The sequence below is a fragment of the Entelurus aequoreus genome, linkage group LG19, assembly GCF_033978785.1.
Source record: "Entelurus aequoreus isolate RoL-2023_Sb linkage group LG19, RoL_Eaeq_v1.1, whole genome shotgun sequence".
NCBI classification, from domain to species: domain Eukaryota; kingdom Metazoa; phylum Chordata; class Actinopteri; order Syngnathiformes; family Syngnathidae; genus Entelurus; species Entelurus aequoreus.
Window position 1 is genome coordinate 43,858,725 of NC_084749.1, and position 18,115 is coordinate 43,876,839.

Consider the following 18,115-nt stretch of genomic DNA (forward strand, 5'->3'; position numbering starts at 1 on the left):
AATATACACCCACAAAATTGTTTGTAATACAAAATCTGTGCAATGTTTTGACCAAAGTACCACAATTACAAGTTATTTAGACCACAGGGAAGTGTTTTAAATGTAGAAAAACGACATAACATGACTCCTTTAAAAGAAGGGGCACTGTCAGTTACTGCTATTTATACAACAATTGTGTACTGTTCACTCTCCCGCCATACATGTAGTATGTTACTAACATGTTGTTTCTTTTCTGTCGATCCTCTGCAAAAGGTCAGTCTCCGGTTGACGAACCGACTTGTGTGTTCTGCTTCTTCTCCCTTCCCACTGCGGGTTACCTGTACAGCCTGAAAGGCGGAGTGGAGCTTCTCTCCGCCTATCAGTATCCTGAGAAGGTCTTGGAGGCGGTCCTAACAGACCACCTGTTACATGTCGTCACCAAGTGAGTCTCGCATATAAAGAGTTGCCAATTCTGTGACATCATTTGTTATATAATGCATATGATCACTGATATTTGCACTTGATAATACAAAATTCAAGTAACACTGAGTTGGACTAACACTTGTCTCTCTAATTTGACTGATTTATAATGGGTTGATTATGTTGTATCATCAAGAAAACTTCAGTAGTGAATTTCACTGTAAACCTTCTGTGGACGGCGGCGTGGCCTGCGAACCTGCAGCGAAGCGGGGTGTGCCAGGACCGGCTTCGAGATCAGCGACAGGTGCGTAGATGGCCCACCTGGGCCTGCTTATCTAATCACCTGTCGCTCTGTTAAAAGGCAGCAGCCGGGGAGGAGAGAGGCGGTGGAGCTGGAGCGAGAGCAAGAGAGAGACAGAGATGAACGAACACTTGCGAACACTTGCTGAAAAGCAACACAGACTGCATCGAAGGAAAAATAAAACAGTGTTGTAAACCTGAACCTGAACTGTCATGTCAGTGCTTGGTGGTCCGGCCATGTTGGGCGCCAAATTGTGGAGGTTTCTCTCCTCTGGGTTCCTCGGACCACCAAGCACTGACATGACAGTTCAGGTTCAGGTTTACAACACTGTTTTATTTTTCCTTCGATGCAGTCTATGTTGCTTTTCAGCAAGTGTTTGTTCGTCTCTGTCTCTCTCTTGCTCTCGCTCCAGCTCCACCACCTCTCTCCTCCCCGGCTGCTGCCTTTTAACAGAGCGACAGGTGATTAGATAAGCAGGCCCAGGTGGGCCATCTACGCACCTGTCACTGGCACACCCCGCTTCGCTGCAGGTCCGCAGGCCACGCCCCCCTCCACACCTTCCTTATCTCCACATCCAAATCAGTGGAATGTTCAGAAGGTTTACATGTCACCATCCATATCACACTTCCATAGCTAATACATTTAGTTGTATTCCTCCTGATGTGTTTGAGATTCCTAAAATATGGAAATCAGCCTGTGTTATACCATTGTTGAAAGGAGGTGCTCCCACAGCTGTTAATAACTATAGATCCATTTCCAAGTTATGCGCTCTAGTTAAAGTGTTTGAAAAGCTTGTTAGTGAACAACTTAAATCATTCTTAGACACCTATGGTTGGCTTTCTTGACATCAGTCAGATTTTAGAAAGAGACATAGCACCATAACTGCTCATATCAAAGTTGTGAATGCATTAGATTGCAAAAAATATTGTGCTGCTCTATTTATCGACCTCTCAAAAGCATTTGAAACGGTCGACCATATCATTTTGGCAGACAGACTGCAGAGGATTGGCCTATCTCAGCATGCTGTATAGTGGTTTTCTAATTACCGGTACCTGTCCGATAGAACCCAATGTGTCCTGTTTGCTGGGTCCTCTTTCTCATTCTTCCCTGCATTAAAGGGTGTACCTCAGGAGTCCATATTAGGTTCATAGTATGCAAATGACTCAGTCAAATATTGTTCATACCCCACTGTAGGGCAAACTCTTGAGCTTTTGCAGTCTGCCTTTGATTCTGTCCAGTCCCAGCTTACTTAGTCTACTGCTAAATGCAGAGATATCTAAGATGATGTTATTTTCAAATGGCTGCCATTGAACATTCCAAAAATATTAACTGCTCATGGTGTATTGGAAATTTTATAATGAAGTAGTCAAACAAACACCCAACACTTATTTGAAAACGCTGGATACTCTATATCACTGTGCGTTACGTTTTTTTTGCTGTTTGTGGTAACCGTGTCCACCATTGCACTCGGTTTGCAATGGCAAACTGTTCATCTTTGTCTGTTCGCAGATTTTCTCGATGGTTAGTTTTCATGTATAAATCACTTCTTTGGTCTGGTTCCCCCTTACTAGTTTTCTTTTATGTGTAGACATTCCTGTCACTGCAGTTTAACATCACAGGACATACTCAACATGTTTGTTTCTAGAGCCCACACAAATCTTAGAAAAACAAAGCTTCCAGATAGGATGCTCCCTGATCATGGGAATGACTTGCAAAATGATCTGAGGTTGCCTGAACTGATCTATTTGGGGGAATTTCAGGCCAATTTAAAAGATCAAGAAATGATTTCTATTGGGCATTGTACTGATTCAGGAGGAACAGTGTGGTTTTCGTCCTGGTCGTGGAACTGTGGACCAGCTCTATACTCTCGGCAGGGTCCTTGAGGGTGCATGGGAGTTTTCCCAACCAGCCTACATGTGCTTTGTGGACTTGGAGAAGGCATTCGACCGGAAGTCCTGTGGGGAGTGCTCAGAGAGTATGGGGTAACGGACTGTCTGATTGTGGCGGTCCGCTGCCTGTATGATCAGTGTTAGAGCTTGGTCCGCATTACCGGTCGTAAGTCGGACCCGTTTCCAGTGAGGGTTGCCAAAGCTGCCTTTTGTCACAGATTCTGTTCATAACTTTTATGGACAGAATTTCTAAGCGCAGTCAGGGCATTGTGGGTATCTGGTTTGGTGGCTGCAGGATTAGGTCTCTGCTTTTTGCAGATGATGTGGTTCTGATGGCTTCATCTGGCCAAGATCTTCAGATCTCACTGGATCGGTTCGCAGCCGAGTGTGAAGCGACTGGGATGGGAATCAGCACCTCCAAGTCCGAGTCCATGGTTCTCGCCCGGAAAAGGGTGGAGTGCCATCTCCTGGTTGGGGAGGAGATCTTTTCCCCAAGTGGAGGAGTTTAAGTACCTCGGAGTCTTGTTCACGAGTGAGGGAGGAGTGGATCGTGAGATCGACAGGCGGATCGGTGCGGCGTCTTCAGCAATGCGGACGCTGTATCGATCCGTTGTGGTGAAGAAGGAGCTGAGCCGGAAGGCAAAGCTCTCAATTTACCGGTCGATCTATGTTTCCATCCTCACCTATGGTCATGAGCTTTGGGTTATGACCGAAAGGACAAGATCACGGGTACAAGCGGCCGGAAATTAGCTTCCTCCGCCGGGTGGCGCGGCTCTCCCTTAGAGATAGGGTGAGAAGCTCTGCCATCCGGGAGGAGCTCAAAGTAAAGCCGCTGCTCCTCCACATCGAGAGGAGCCAGATGAGGTGGTTCGGGCATCTGGTCAGGATGCCACCCGAACGCCTCCCCAGGGAGGTGTTTCGGGCACGTCCGACCGGTAGGAGGCCACGGGGAAGACCCCGAACACATTGGGAAGACTATCTCTCCCGGATGGCCTGGGAATGCCTCGGGATCCCCCGGGAGAAGCTGGACGAAGTGGCTGGGGAGAGGGAAGTCTGGGCTTCCCTGCTTAGGCTGCTGCCCCCGCGACCCGAACTCGGATAAGCGGAAGCAGATGAATGGATGGGCATTGTACTTGTTTTTCAATTGTTTTTACTGAAACATTTCATATTTTTTTGACCTATAATGTTTTTATCTTAAAATGTAAATCATTTATTTTTTTTATCTCTGGTGTGTGTCTGCTGCTGTTTTTGTTGTTGTTTTATGTATTTCTTTGTTTTGCTGCCCTCTTTGCCAGATCACTCTTGGATCAGATATTTTAATCTTAATTAGTTTTTACCTGATTAAATAAAGGATATTGATTGATATTGCTTGATATCATCATAAGCTTATTTAGTCTGGTATCGCTGTATTGCGGTTCAGCAGAAATGGGGTTATTTGTCTCTGCTTGTCTGTTAGGAGTGCGCTGCAATGCTTTACAGTGCGGTGTGCAGCAGTGGCAGCCAGGTTTGAGGACCCCTACATCGATACTACCATGAGGGTAGGAGCCCAATTGGGGTGAAATGTCTTTGTAACATTACAAACAAAGATTTGCTGTGGTTATTACATAATGTCTTTGTGTATGTGCCTTTCCAGGCCTGTCCTCCATCCACCCTGGAAGTATGCGCCCTCAGGATCCAGTTGTTTATTGGCCTGCGGTCAGTATGTGCTTACGGCCGTCATGTCATCCTGCTGTCTACCGCTGATACCGAAACACCAGAGGAGACTGAACGCAACACACAGCGTAGAAGCCTGTAAGTCCCTTTAAAAGCACACAAACAAAAACGCACAGTATAAAGGATTTTCATCTTATAATGCAAATGTACTTACATTAGACATTTCTGTAGGTCTAGCACTATGGAACGGGCCTAATACCTGTGTTTAGGGATATATACGTTCAATACATCAAAGTACTTACTGTATGTGTGTTGTACATTTTAGCATGTTGAAAGAACACAGCATGCTGACTGGTATTTTCCTGGCGGTGGGAATTGATCCCACCACTACGCCAGGTCTGGAGAGCCTTCTATCACGTCCCTTCCTGTAAGATTACCCCAATGACCCCTGTGCCCCCCTAACCGCTTTTAATTGTCACTTCCGGGCCAAGCTGCAATACTAGGACCTTCTTGTGCTCACCTGAATAGATCTTTATTCACAGAATGAACCCTACCTTAAAAAGAAAAACACATGGAACTGAACATTTTGGAGCACAATAATGTGTAAAATACAGCATAGCTAAAATGTAAAGCTTTAATAGTGGAATAGAAGTAACTCAAGTTTTTTCCCCTAACATTCCCGAGAGACCTCTCAGTCAAACCCACTTGCAGTTACCCAACACTTACCCTCCCACAAAATGTTATGTATACAGTTTAAACATATATACATACATATATACAGTACATGTATACATATATATATATATATATATATATATATATATATATATATATATATATATATATATATATATATATATATATATATATATATGTATGTATGTATACATGTACTGTATATATGTATGTATATATGTTTAAACTGTATATATATACACTGAACCAAAAATTAACACAACACTTTTGTTTTTGCTCCCATTTTTTATGATTTGAACTCAAAGATCCAAAACTATTACTCAATGCACAAAATTTCTCTCAAATAGTTTTCATAAATCTGTCTAAATATGTGTTTGTGAGCATTGTATTTTCTTTGCCAAAATAATCCATCCCCCCTCACAGGTGTGGCATATGAAGGTGCTGATTGAACGGCATGATTATTGCACAGGTGTGCCTGAGGTTTTCCACAATAAAAGGCCATTCTAAAATGTGCAGTTTTATCACACAGCACAATGCAACAGATGTCGCAAGTTTTGAGGGAGCCTGCAGTTGGCATGCTAACAGCAGGAATATCCACCAGAGCTGTTGCCTGTGACTTGAATGTTCATTTCTCTACCATAAGCCATCTTCTAAGGCGTTTCAGAGAATTTGGCAGTACATCCAACCGGCCTCACAACCGCAGACCACGAGTAACCACACCGGCCGAGGACCTCCACATCCAGCAGGTGCACCTCCATGATCGTCTGAGACCAGCCACCCGGACAGCTGCTGCAACAATTGGTTTATATAACCAAATCATTTCTGCACAAACAGTGAGAAACTGTATCAGGGAAGCTCATCTGCATGCTCGACCCGACTGTAGTTCATCGTCGTAACCGACTTGTGTGGGCAGCCTTGTGGTTAGAGTGTCCGCCCTGAGATTGGTAGGTCGTGAGTTCAAACTCCGGCAGAGTCATACCAAAGACTATAAAAATGGGACCCATTACCTCCTTGCTTGGCACAAGGGTTGGAATTGGGGGTTAAATCACCAAAATGATGGGGTTATGGTATGGGCAGGCGTATGTTATGGACAACGAACGCAATGGCATTTAATTGATGGCATTTTGAATGCACAGAGATCCCGTGACGAGATCTTGAGGCCCATTGTGCCATTCACCCGAGACCATCACCTCATGTTGCAGCATGACAATGCACGGCCCCCATGTTGAAAGGATCTGTACACATTTCCTTGAAGCTGAAAACATCCCAGTTTTTGCATGGCCAGCATGCTCACCGGACATGTCACCCACTGACGTTGGGGATGCTGTGGATCGGCGTATACGACAGCGTGTTCCAGTTCCTGCGTATATCCATCAACTTCACACATCCATTGAAGATGAGTGGACCAACATTCCACAGGCCACAGTCAACAACCTGATCAACTCTATGCGAAGGAGATGTGTTGCACTGCGTGAAGAAAATGGTGTCACACAAGATACTGACTGCTTTTCTGATCCCCCAGACCACATTTCAGCGTGGCCTTTTACTGTGGGCAGCCTAAGGCACACCTGTGCAATATTCATGCTGTTTAATCAACATCTTGACATGCCACACCTGTGAGGTGGGATGAATTATCCTGGCAAAGAAGAAATGCTCACTAACACAGATTTAGACATATTTGTGAACAATATTTGAGAGGAATTGGTCTTGTGTTTGTACGGTATATAGTAAAAGTATATATAGTAATATATATATATATATATATATATATATATATATATATATATATATATATATATATATATATATATATATATATATATATATATATGCAATTAATCGCGATAAATATTTTAATCGTTAGACAGCCCTAATTTATATATAAATCAATGTGTGCCGTTATTGAAATGTATAGTTAACACGTTAACTTTGACAGCCCTAATATATATATACATATATTTTATATATATATGTATATATATATTCATATATATATATATATATAAATATATGCATATCTGTATATATATATATATATATATATATATATATATATGTATATGTGTATGTATATATGTATATGTGTATTTATACATATATGTGTATGTATATATGTAAATGTGTAAATATACATATATATATATATACATATATAGGTGTATATACATATATGTATATGTATATATGTGTATGTATATATATATATATGTGTGTGTATATATATGTATATATATAGATATATGTATATATCTATATATATATATATATCTATATATATATATATATATATATATATATATATATATATATATATATATATATATATATATATATATATATATATATATATATATATATATATATATATATATATATATATATATATATGTATACATACAGTATACACAAAACCAGTGAAGTTGGCACTTTGTATAAATCGTAAATAAAAACAGAATACAATGATTTGAAAATCCTTTTCAACTTATATTCAATTGAATACACTGCACATTATTTGTTGTGTAATGTTGAGTCTAAATTTCTCATCATATTGGCTTTTTTTTCAATTCCTTACAATCTTACGTTATTTGTACAATGTAATTTAAGTCTATATTTTTTAAACAATGTTAAAATGCAGCTTAAGAAAATACCATGTGAAAACTAATCAAAACATACTACATTTTGGTTTGGCTTTGCAGCTTGGTCTTAAGTGATGTCAGTTCTTTTTTATTACTCAACCAATCTAACCTTAACCTACCTAACTGACCTTAAAGTGCGTTTATGCACAGACTAAGGACGTTTGGACTAAAATACAACATTATTTACATAGCTACCGTGTTTACACACTACATTTCCCACTGGCTTTTATTCATAATCCATCGGTTACGCTAACTCAGCAAAGCACAGTCCTCCACCAAGACCACATAAAAAGTGAAACAAAAAATGTGGATCTCCATATTTTTGTTTGTTTGTCAGTCAGTTTGTTAGTCAACAGGCTCCTTCCTGGTTAATGGGATTCATACCACAGTGGTTCAAAACATCAATCAAACAGCGACAAGTAAAAATAAATCGCCTTTTTCATTTTATTTGTATCTGTACTGTATCCGTTTCACATGGCTCTTATGCCACACCAAAGTTGCAAGTCAGTTTTTCTGTAATCTTTTAAACTAACTGACAAACCAACATGCTGCAGCAATATTCTTACACTTTGTGCTTGGTGGAGGTATAAAAAGAAGAAATCAAATCAATGTTTAATAGAGTGACACCTGCCACTAACAAAATGAAACAGCTATTTACTGAATTAATCATGCTACTACACTTACAAGTTAGAATACTAATTTGTATTTCTTTATCTACAATAGTTGGTCGACTTTTTAGATTTTAGATTTAGATTAGATTAGCATTTACATAGTAACTGGACCCAATCAAAGATGTTTTTGTCCTTACTCTGTTGTGATACTGATAACATACACATGTATGTATGTATGTATGTTCGTCCATCGCTCGGCAAAGATAACCGTGGCTACTGGCTTGGCAAGGTGACGTGTGTGCATATGGCTCGTCAGAAATGCTCTGCCACGGACGGAACACGTGTGGGTTGACTTGGTTGTAAAGGCATTGTCCATTCTCTGTTTCCGAAGGGCACGTTTCCTCTGACGGCCCTCGATGCGGGCTTTCTCAGCAGCCTTTGGTCCAACAGCTGTTGCACCCTTCCAAGCTGACCTGTTTTCAGCTAGTGTCTCCCATATGTCTGTGGGGATATTAAGAAGCTTCAGGGAGCACATTAAATGGTCCTTGTCCTTCTTCTGTCCTCCAACCCATCTCTTACCTTGTGTCAGCTCTCCATAAAAAAGTTGCTTTGGTATGCGAGAGTCTGGCATGCGGCATAGATGACCAGCCCAGCGAGTTTGTGAGCGCTGGAGCGTAGTGTGCATCGATGGGAGGTTAGCCCGAGTAAGTACTTCTGTGTCTGGTATTTTGTCCTTCCATCTAATGCGAAGAAGCTTACTCAGGCAGGTCATGTGAAAGTGGTTAAGTTTCTTGGCATGCCTCGAGTAGACTGTCCAAGTCTCACATGCATAAAAGAGGGTGATAACCACAGTTGCAGCATAAACCTTAAGTTTGGTGTACAGTCTGATTCCTCTACGCTCTCAGACATTCGAGTGAAGTCTTCCAATTGCAGCACTGGTCTTAGCAAGTCTGTTGAAAAGTGTGGTACCAAGTTAAGTGAATTTTTTCAACTTCTTTCAATGTCTGATCTTTTACTTGAATCGTTGGTTCTTCAAAGATAAATCCTGGAGTAGGCTGATAAAGTACTTCAGTCTTTTTTATGCTTATCGTGAGACCAAAGTTGTCAAAGGCCTTTGAAAACTTTTCCATAACGAGTGGCATGTTTGAGTGAGAGCTGGCATTCAGGGGACAATCGTCAGCAAAGAGAAGGTCTCTGATCACAGCGTTCTTGACTTTTGTAATGGCATTCAGAGGTCTTAGGTTGAAAACGTTGCCATTTGGCCTGTACCTTATGTTCACCCCTGGTTCATCACTGGTGAAAGCATCTGTCAGCATTGCGGAGAACATCATACTGAACAGGGTCGGAGCCAGAACTAGGCCTTGTTTGACTCCGTTGATAATAGGAAAGTCTGGAGATGTTTCAACATCATCAAGCATGCGGGCCATCATCTCGTCATGGAATTGGCAAGCACAGGGCTTAATACGAAATTCAGCTTCTATAGAAGTCACGACTTGCGCGTGAATTAGTTTAAGGTGGGGAGAACTTGCGCAGCATCGTCCACACTCTCTCTTCCAAGCCCATATTGGTCTAATGGCAAGACAAAGTCAAAACGACTGGGGATGAACCAAGATGCAGAAGCTGCCGTAAATTCAACTGTGTCAGTTGGGCAAACGCCTCTGGGGCTTCACTCCAATATTTCTGTCGTGGTTGTTTCCCCTAGCCTTACAGTATCCTTAGTACTCAAAAGGCAGTGAGGCCATTTAACGCATGACTTGTAGTCTGTTGGTGGGCACCAGGGCATATTCACATGCCGATGGGCCTGCATACCACACCTCTGGGGACAGACTACCTCCGAGTCACAGGTAGGCTCTCCCTAAGGCTTGCTGCTGGAGAGGCGGTGTACTGGAAAGGTCAGACTTACATACTCTGCAACCCCTTTCACATTTACTGCCAGCCAGCGGTGAAAGCTGAAAGCGGAAGGCAACAAGCACACAACACACCTCGCAGACACACTAGGTGCATCACAACAACCATTATGACATACACACATACACATTATTCAGCAGCTTGATTTTTTTCTTGGTAGTGAGCATGTGGTGGAACTGGAAGTAGAAATTTTAATTTTAAAACCAACTATCTCATCTGAAAATGTTTTTTTTTTGTCCTGGAATTAGAAGTAAGTAAAATTATAACTCTTACAGTATATTCATTCACACAATGTTGGTAGTAAAGATTGTTTGGATGGTTTTGTACAGTTCACTTGGATTTCTGGGTTCTTATGTTTTGCATTCAGACCCTCTGCTCCAATGTCTTCAGTGCTTTCTCACGCACAAAAAATAGTAGGCTCCTGGTATTCACTGCACCAGAGAATGAACATTTTTCTGCGATTTATTAATGATCATAAAGCGAAATGAAATGTTCATTGACAAATTGCTGACCTCCAGTGTTTGGGCTCCGGTCAAAAGCCTTTTGCCTGATTTGCATTTAATACAGTTTATATGCATTGTTCGTTTTGACACAATCATACCCAAAAAGGACAAGCGGTAGAAAATGGATGGGTGGATACCCGGAATATTCACTCAGTGAAAGCGTTTTTTTATGGGCACAGTCATTCATTTCACATTGTTTATTATTAGTTGCAGTTTGCAGTGGTCTAGAACTGCACTGTTTTGTATTTATGGTGTGTTTTCATATTTTGGTTAATAAATTAATAAAAACCATCTATGTGATAATGAGAAATGTTGATATAATTGAAAATAATGCAGGTCTATAATTGTGTATCATTTTGAGGGTTCGAACACAGACATCAGGCTTTGGGATAATGAGACACTCGGACATACAACTCTTTTTGAGTTTACTTCCAGTTTCCTGTCTGTGACTTTTGACCTTAGGAGCAAGAAGTGGACGATTTCTACCCCCAAAGAGAGCAACCCTGTTGGACATGGATGGAACCTCTATGTGGTTGATACGGTCTCTCCACTCACTCTCTACAAAGAGATGGTAAACCAGATATAATTTTATCAAAAACACTCGCTGCATATTTTTTGATCAATATGTGTAAGTTTGAATTATTGTGTCTGTGTGCAAGGTTGAATACAGCCAACATTATGCACAGACCAACCTGCAGGCCCAATGTCTTTGGCACCTCCTCAGTGAAGCTCACCTCCTCCTTCGTGCCGCCTTGCTTCAGTCTTCACTACAGCAGCACCAGACCAATGGTGACCCTGCCGACAGCCATTCAGAGGCACAAGTCATCGTTCAGTCTGACAGACAAGAACTGGAAGAGGCACTAAGGGAGAACTGTGCACAATTGGGAGACTGTTTCAGCAGGTATCTCACATACAATGCCTTGCAGAAGTATTTACCTCTGCCTTTTATTGTTTTATACATCAATCAATCAATCAATCAAAGTTTACTTATATAGCCCTAAATCACGAGTGTCTCAAAGGGCTGCACAAGCCACAACGACATCCTCGGCTCAGATCCCACATCAGGGCAAGAAAAAACTCAACCCAATGGGATGACAATGAGAAACCTTGGGAGGGGACCGCAGATGTGGGGACCGGTGCAATGGACGTTGAGTGGATCTAGCATAATAGTGTGAGAATCCAGTCCATAGTGGATCTAACATAATAGTGTTAGATAATAGTGTCACTTTGACATGAAATAATAGTCAAAGTGAAAACATCTTACTACAAAATGGTGTCAATTAATTTAAAATATTTGAGGTAAAATACATGACTGCCCAAGTATGCACCCCTTCACGTCACTATTTAGTAGAACTTTGGCTGCAATCACAGTATTGATGCTGTGTTGGTATTAGAGATGTCCAATAATGGCTTTTTTGCCGATATCCGATATTCCGATATTGTCCAACTCTTAATTACCATTTCCGATATCAACCGATACCGATATATACAGTCGTGGAATTAACACATTATGCCTAATTTTGTTGTGATGCCCCGCTGGATGCATTAAACAATGTAACAAGGTTTTCCAAAATAAATCAACTCAAGTTATGGAAAAAAATGCCAACATGGCACTGCCATATTTATTATTGAAGTCACAAAGTGCATTCTTTTTTTTAACATGCCTCAAAACAGTAGCTTGGAATTTGGGACATGCTCTCCCTGAGAGAGCATGAGGAGGTTGAGGTGGGCGGGGTTGGGAGAGGAGGGTGGGGGGGCGGGGTTGAGGTGGGGGGGGGGGTAGCGGGTGGTGTATATTGTAGCGTCCCGGAAGAGTTAGTGCTGCAAGGGGTTCTGGGTATTTGTTCTGTTGTGTTTATGTTGTGTTACGGTGCGGATGTTCTCCCGAAATGTGTTTGTCATTCTTGTTTGGTGTGGGTTCACAGTGTGGCGCATATTTGTAACAGTGGTAAAGTTGTTTATACGGCCACCCTCAGTGTGACCTGTATGGCTGTTGACCAAGTATGGATTGCATTCACTTGTGTAAAAAGCCGTAGATATTATGTGACTGGGCCGGCACGCAAAGGCAGTGCCTTTAAGGCACGCCCCCAATATTGTTGTCTGGGTGGAAATCGGGAGAAATTCGGGAGAATGGTTGCCCCGGGACATTTTCGGGAGGAGCATTGAAATTCGGGAGTCTCCCGGGAAAATCGGGAGGGTTGGCAAGTATGACTGGGAGACGCAACTGCTCTGTACTTCTCCCTACGTCCATGTACCACTCCGTACAGCGGCGTTTTAAAAAGTCATACATTTTACCGATAATTTCCGAGATTACATTTTAAAGCATTTATCAGCCAATAATATCGGCAGTCCGATATTATCGGACATCTCTAGTTGGTATGTTTTAATCAGGCCGGCACATCTGAATACTGCGATTTTTTTCCACATTCTTACTTGCAAAATCTCTGTCAAACATCTCTTTTCAATTCTACGGGGTTGACTTGGCCACTCTACAACATTCACTTTGTTTTCTTGAACCAGTTCTGTGTAGCGTTTGCTATCTCGCTAGGAAATACAACTTTTCCCAAGGCTTAAATCTCTCACAGGCTGCAACGATTTTTCTCCAGAATGTTCCATCTTGACAAGCCTCCCAGAGGCATGTTGCTGTTAATTGTTGTCCTATTTTTCCAGGGGCAGCCATAGGAGTTGTCATCTGGCTTTGCCTTACTACAGAATGTCTGGTTTGTCAGTCAGTTTTGTCATGGCCAGGAACCGCCCCCAGCCCACCGAACCACAGTCCTACAACCCAGGCTTCTTGTTTTACCTGAAGCATTACCTTTTAGAAGAGACCGATCAGCATCTTAGTCAGGTATGCAAACACTTTTTCTCCAGCACCGATTAACTACTAAAACCAGTCTACGTTGTAGCTACAAAAGCAAACGTACTGATCATGTAATAGATACAATGCATCAGTTAATCCAGTCTTTATAACAAGCTATTAAATCAACAAAAAAATTTAAAAAGCACTTTTTGTGTTTGCAGGAAGCAGCGGATGAGCTCATTGACATTTTTAGCCAAACAGAGCCTTCACAGCTCATCAACGTGTGTGCCAGCCCGACAATGATCAATGTCAATCCTTCTCGGACGCTCCGGATCTTGCAACATCTTGAGGACACCATAGGGGTGTCCGTTGCACTGACAATCACCATGGCAACCATGCTGCTGCGCTTGGACGATCTGTCACAGTACACACAACTGATGGAGAGACATGCTGAGGTTAGAAGGCTGGGTTTGGAATTAATTTATTAGCAATGAATACGCTTTTAAAAATGTGTTTATCTGACACACTGCCATTTTACGGATGCCACGTCCTGGGATAGTCAAATGACTGTCACTTGAAAATGTTTTGTGAGCTTCACTTAAAGAATTAAGGAGTTAAGGGAAAAAACTAATCTGATAGAGCCCATTTTTAGAACCGTTAAAAGTGTTTGTAACATGGTTTTTTTGGGGGTAAGTTAGAAGGAGGGCAAGACCGGTGAAGTGTTGAGCATTGTTGCCTAACCGCAAAAAGATTATTGTTCTCAATAACTGCCCTTTGTGTTTTCCAGGCTCCTCCAACAGTAAAAAATAAAATCTCAGTTATGTTTTGTTGATATGGTGTATAGCATATCAACCTATTTTGATTCATATTTAAGATGACTAATACCTGTCATCAAAGATGCTTTTGTTAGTAATTAAAGACGCTTTAGTTGGTAATTCTCCTCCCCTGAGCTGCCACCTTATTGTGGTAGAGGAGTTTGAGTGTCCCAATGATCCTAGGAGCTATGTTGCCTTAGGGCTTCTATGTTCCCTGGTAGGGTCCCTCAAGACAAACTGGTCCTATGTGAGGGACCAGACAAAGAGCAGCTCGAAAACCTCTATGAAAAGATAAAATCAAGGACCGAGATTTCCCTCGCCCAGACCTGGAGGTGGGGCTCGGCCGAGCACAGCCCGTAGAGGCAACATGAGACCCCCCCCCCCTCAATGGACTCACCACTCATAAGAGGGGACATGGAGGTGGTGCTCAATGTGGCCTGGGCGGCAGCCGAAGTCAAGGCCCATGGCGGAACGATCCACGGCTACAGAAACTAGGTCTTGGGACATGGAACATCACCTCACTGGGTGGGGAAGGAGCCTGAGCTGATGCGTGAGGTGGAGGAGTTCCGGCTGGATCTAGTCGGACTCACTTCGACGCACAGCAAGGGCTCTGGAATCAGTCTTTTCTAGAGGGGCTGAACGCTCTTCCACTCTGGCGTTGCAAGCAGTGAGAGGCGACGGGCAGGGCTGGCAATACTTGTTGCCCCGTGGCTCGGTGCCTGTACATTGGAGCTTAACCCAGTAGATGAAAGGGTAGCTTCAGTCCTGACTGTTGTTTGTGATTATACACCAAACGGCAGTTCAGAGTACCCAACCCTTTTTTGATTCACTAGAGGGAGTACTGCAGAGTGCTCCCCCAGGGTGATCCCCTTGTTCTTCTACGGGACTTCAACGCTCACATTGGCAATGACAGTAAAACCTGGAGAGCCGTGATTGGGCGAAACAACCGCCCGGATATAAACCAGAGTGGACTTTTATGCTCGTCACAGATTGTCCATAACACACACACAGATTGTCCATAACACACACCATGTTCAAACATAAGGGTGTCCATATGTGCACTTGGCACCAGGACATCCTAGACTGCAGTTTGATGATCGACTTTGTGGTTGTGTCATCGGATTTGCAATATCATGTTTTAGACACTCGGATAAAGAGAGTGGTGAAGCTTTCCACCTATCACCACTTGGTGGGGAGTTGGCTCTGATGGTGGGGGAGGATGCCGGTCAGACCTGGCAGGCCCAAACGCATTGTGAGGGTCTGCTGGGAATGTCTACCATAGTCTCCCGTCAGAGAGAGTTTCAATTCCCACCTACGAAAGAACTTTGAACATGTCATAAGCAGAAGCTGGACGTTGAGGCCGAGTGGACCATGTTCTGTACCTCTCTTGTCTTGGCTGCAAGGTGGTTGGTGCCTGTCGTGGCGGTAATCCCAGAACGGGCTGGTGGACACCAGCTTTGAGGGATGCCGTCAAGATGAAGAAGGAATCCTATCGGGTCCTTTTGGCTCGTGGGACCCCGCAGGCAGCAGACAAGTACCGACAGGCCAAGCGGTGTGTGGCTTCATCGGCCACAGAGGCAAAAACTCAGACAATGGAAGAGTTCAGGGAAGCCATGGAAAATAACTTCCGGATGACTTTGAAGCAATTCTGGACCACCTCCTCTGCCTCAAGAGGGGTGAAGGAGTGCACTGTTAACACCGTGTATGGTGGGGATGGTGTGCTGCTGACCTTGACTTAGGGAACGCCTCAGGTTCTCCCGGGAGGAGTTAGACAAAGTGGCTGGGAAATGGAATGTCTGGGCTTCTCTGCTTAGGCTGCTGCGGAAGAAGATGGATGGATCGATAGTTAGTAATCCAGAACATGTACTTTAAAAAAGTTTTTTTTTGCAGATGGTGTTGGTGTATGGCTTCATTGAGGAGCCAAGGCTTTTGCTGCAGGGGGGAGACACAAACATTTATCCTACAGCCTTGACTCAGCAGATGGTTAAGTCCCAGCCTGGTGTGCTCGTGGCTGCTATGGTGGCGCTGCATGAGAACAACAAAATCTACCTTGAACAGGTGGACATCATGTTTAAGGTGTGTGTTTTACCATGTAATTGTTATGTATCAGTGTAACAGTTAGGGGTGTCCAGATAACAACTTTTTCATTTCCGATACAATACTTATATTGGAGCTTGAGTATTGGTTGATACTGATATTGATCCAATGCGATATCAGCGTGAACTATACGTACTTTTGTTATTTTGTAGTGTGGTACCAATGGTAGGTTTCAAAAACACAAACCTATTTATTATTAACTGTCTGGAATTGACTTATGCTGTTTTAAGTTGATTAAGTAATTGTTAAGAAATTTAAGTAATTGTTTTTTTTAGCAAAACCTAGTTAAGTTCATGTCACAGGAAGTTGAATGATGCAGACACGTTTGTTACTGGACACCTTTTCCTTGGAAACTTTGTATCTGTAAGTAATTTGCAAATACAGTCGTGCTCATAAGTTTACATACCCTGGGAGAATTTATGATTTCTTGACCATTCTTCAGAGAATATGAATGATAACACAAAAACCTTTCTTCCACTCATGCTTAATGGTTGTGTGAAGCTATTTATTGGCAAACAACTGTGTTTACTCTTTTTAAATAAAAATGACAAAAGAAAGTACCCAAATGACCCTGATCAAAAGTTTATATACCCCAGTGACTTTGATCTGATAACGTGCACAAAAGTTGACACAAGCAGGTTTGAATGGCTAATCAAGGTTCCAATCCTCACCTGTGACCTGTTTGTTTGTAATTAATGTGTGTGTATAAAAGGTCAGTGAGTTGCTGGGCTTCTGACAGACCATTGCATCTTTCATCCAGTGCTGCACAGATGTTTCTGGATTCTGACTCATGGGGAAGGCAAAATAATTGTCAAAGGATCTGTGAGAAAAGGTAATTGAACTGCATAAAATAGGAAAGGGGTATAAAAAGATATCCAAGGATTTGAGAATGCCAATCAGCAGTGTTCAAACGCTGATTAAGAAGTGGAAAATGAGGGATTCAGGTAGACCAGCAAAGATTTCAGCCACAACTACCAGGAAAATTGTTCGAGATGCAAAGAAATATCCACAAATAACTTGAATACAGGACTCTCTGAAAAATTGTGGTGTGGCTGTTTAAAGATGCACAATAATGAGGCACTTGAAGAAAAATGGGCTGCATGGTCGAGTCGCCAGAAGAAAGCCATTTCTGCACAAATTTTACAAAGTATCCCGCTTACATTACGCCAAACAGCACAGAGACAAGCCTCAAAACTTCTTGAACAAAGTAATTTGGAGTGATGAGACCAAAACTGAACTTTTTGACCACTCGACTATGCAGCCCATTTTTCCCTTTTTCAGTTTTTATCATTCATATTCTCTGAAGAATGGCCAAGAAATCATAAATTCTTCCAGGGTATGTAAACTTATGAGCACAACTGTATAATTATTTGATACTTGTTTAAATTGACAAATGTCATGTTTTAGACTGCAGTATTGTTCAATTAAGAACACGTGTGTATCTTTAGCATATGTGCTTTTGTATACTTAGCTGTTGTGTAGTTTCTAACTGCTACAGTGTTTACCTATTGTATCTGACCTCACTAAAATGCAAGAAACGACCAAACTTATGTGCTTTTTGGGGAACATTTAGATGTTACCTGGCTGTTCAGCTTTGCACAAGTAGACACTCTGCAGGACTGCTTGTATCACAATGCTTATACACTTTATTGCCAAAAGTAATTGGCCACCCATCCAAATGATGAGAATCAGGTGTCCCAATCACTTGGCCCGGCCACAGGTGTATACAATCAAGCACTTAGGCATGGAGACTGTTTCTACAAACATTTATGAAAAAATGGGCCGCTCTCAGTAATTTCCTGCGTGG

General features: G+C 42.2%; 1 protein-coding gene across 3 annotated transcripts in view; it reads left to right on the top strand.

The window, feature by feature from the left end:
• hps3 (HPS3 biogenesis of lysosomal organelles complex 2 subunit 1) overlaps nucleotides 1–18,115 on the top strand; it is a 45,456-nt gene that overhangs the window by 17,960 nt on the left and 9,381 nt on the right. For 2 of the 3 annotated variants that reach the window (XM_062027594.1, XM_062027595.1), the window contains exons 12-20: nucleotides 253–421; nucleotides 4,046–4,127; nucleotides 4,223–4,380; nucleotides 4,568–4,669; nucleotides 11,059–11,167; nucleotides 11,256–11,497; nucleotides 13,267–13,444; nucleotides 13,618–13,851; nucleotides 16,102–16,287. In XM_062027594.1, the coding sequence (XP_061883578.1) occupies nucleotides 253–421; nucleotides 4,046–4,127; nucleotides 4,223–4,380; nucleotides 4,568–4,669; nucleotides 11,059–11,167; nucleotides 11,256–11,497; nucleotides 13,267–13,444; nucleotides 13,618–13,851; nucleotides 16,102–16,287 (1,460 nt within the window). The remainder of the gene's footprint in view (nucleotides 1–252; nucleotides 422–4,045; nucleotides 4,128–4,222; nucleotides 4,381–4,567; nucleotides 4,670–11,058; nucleotides 11,168–11,255; nucleotides 11,498–13,266; nucleotides 13,445–13,617; nucleotides 13,852–16,101; nucleotides 16,288–18,115) is intronic. The other variant, XM_062027596.1, reaches the window with a different exon arrangement.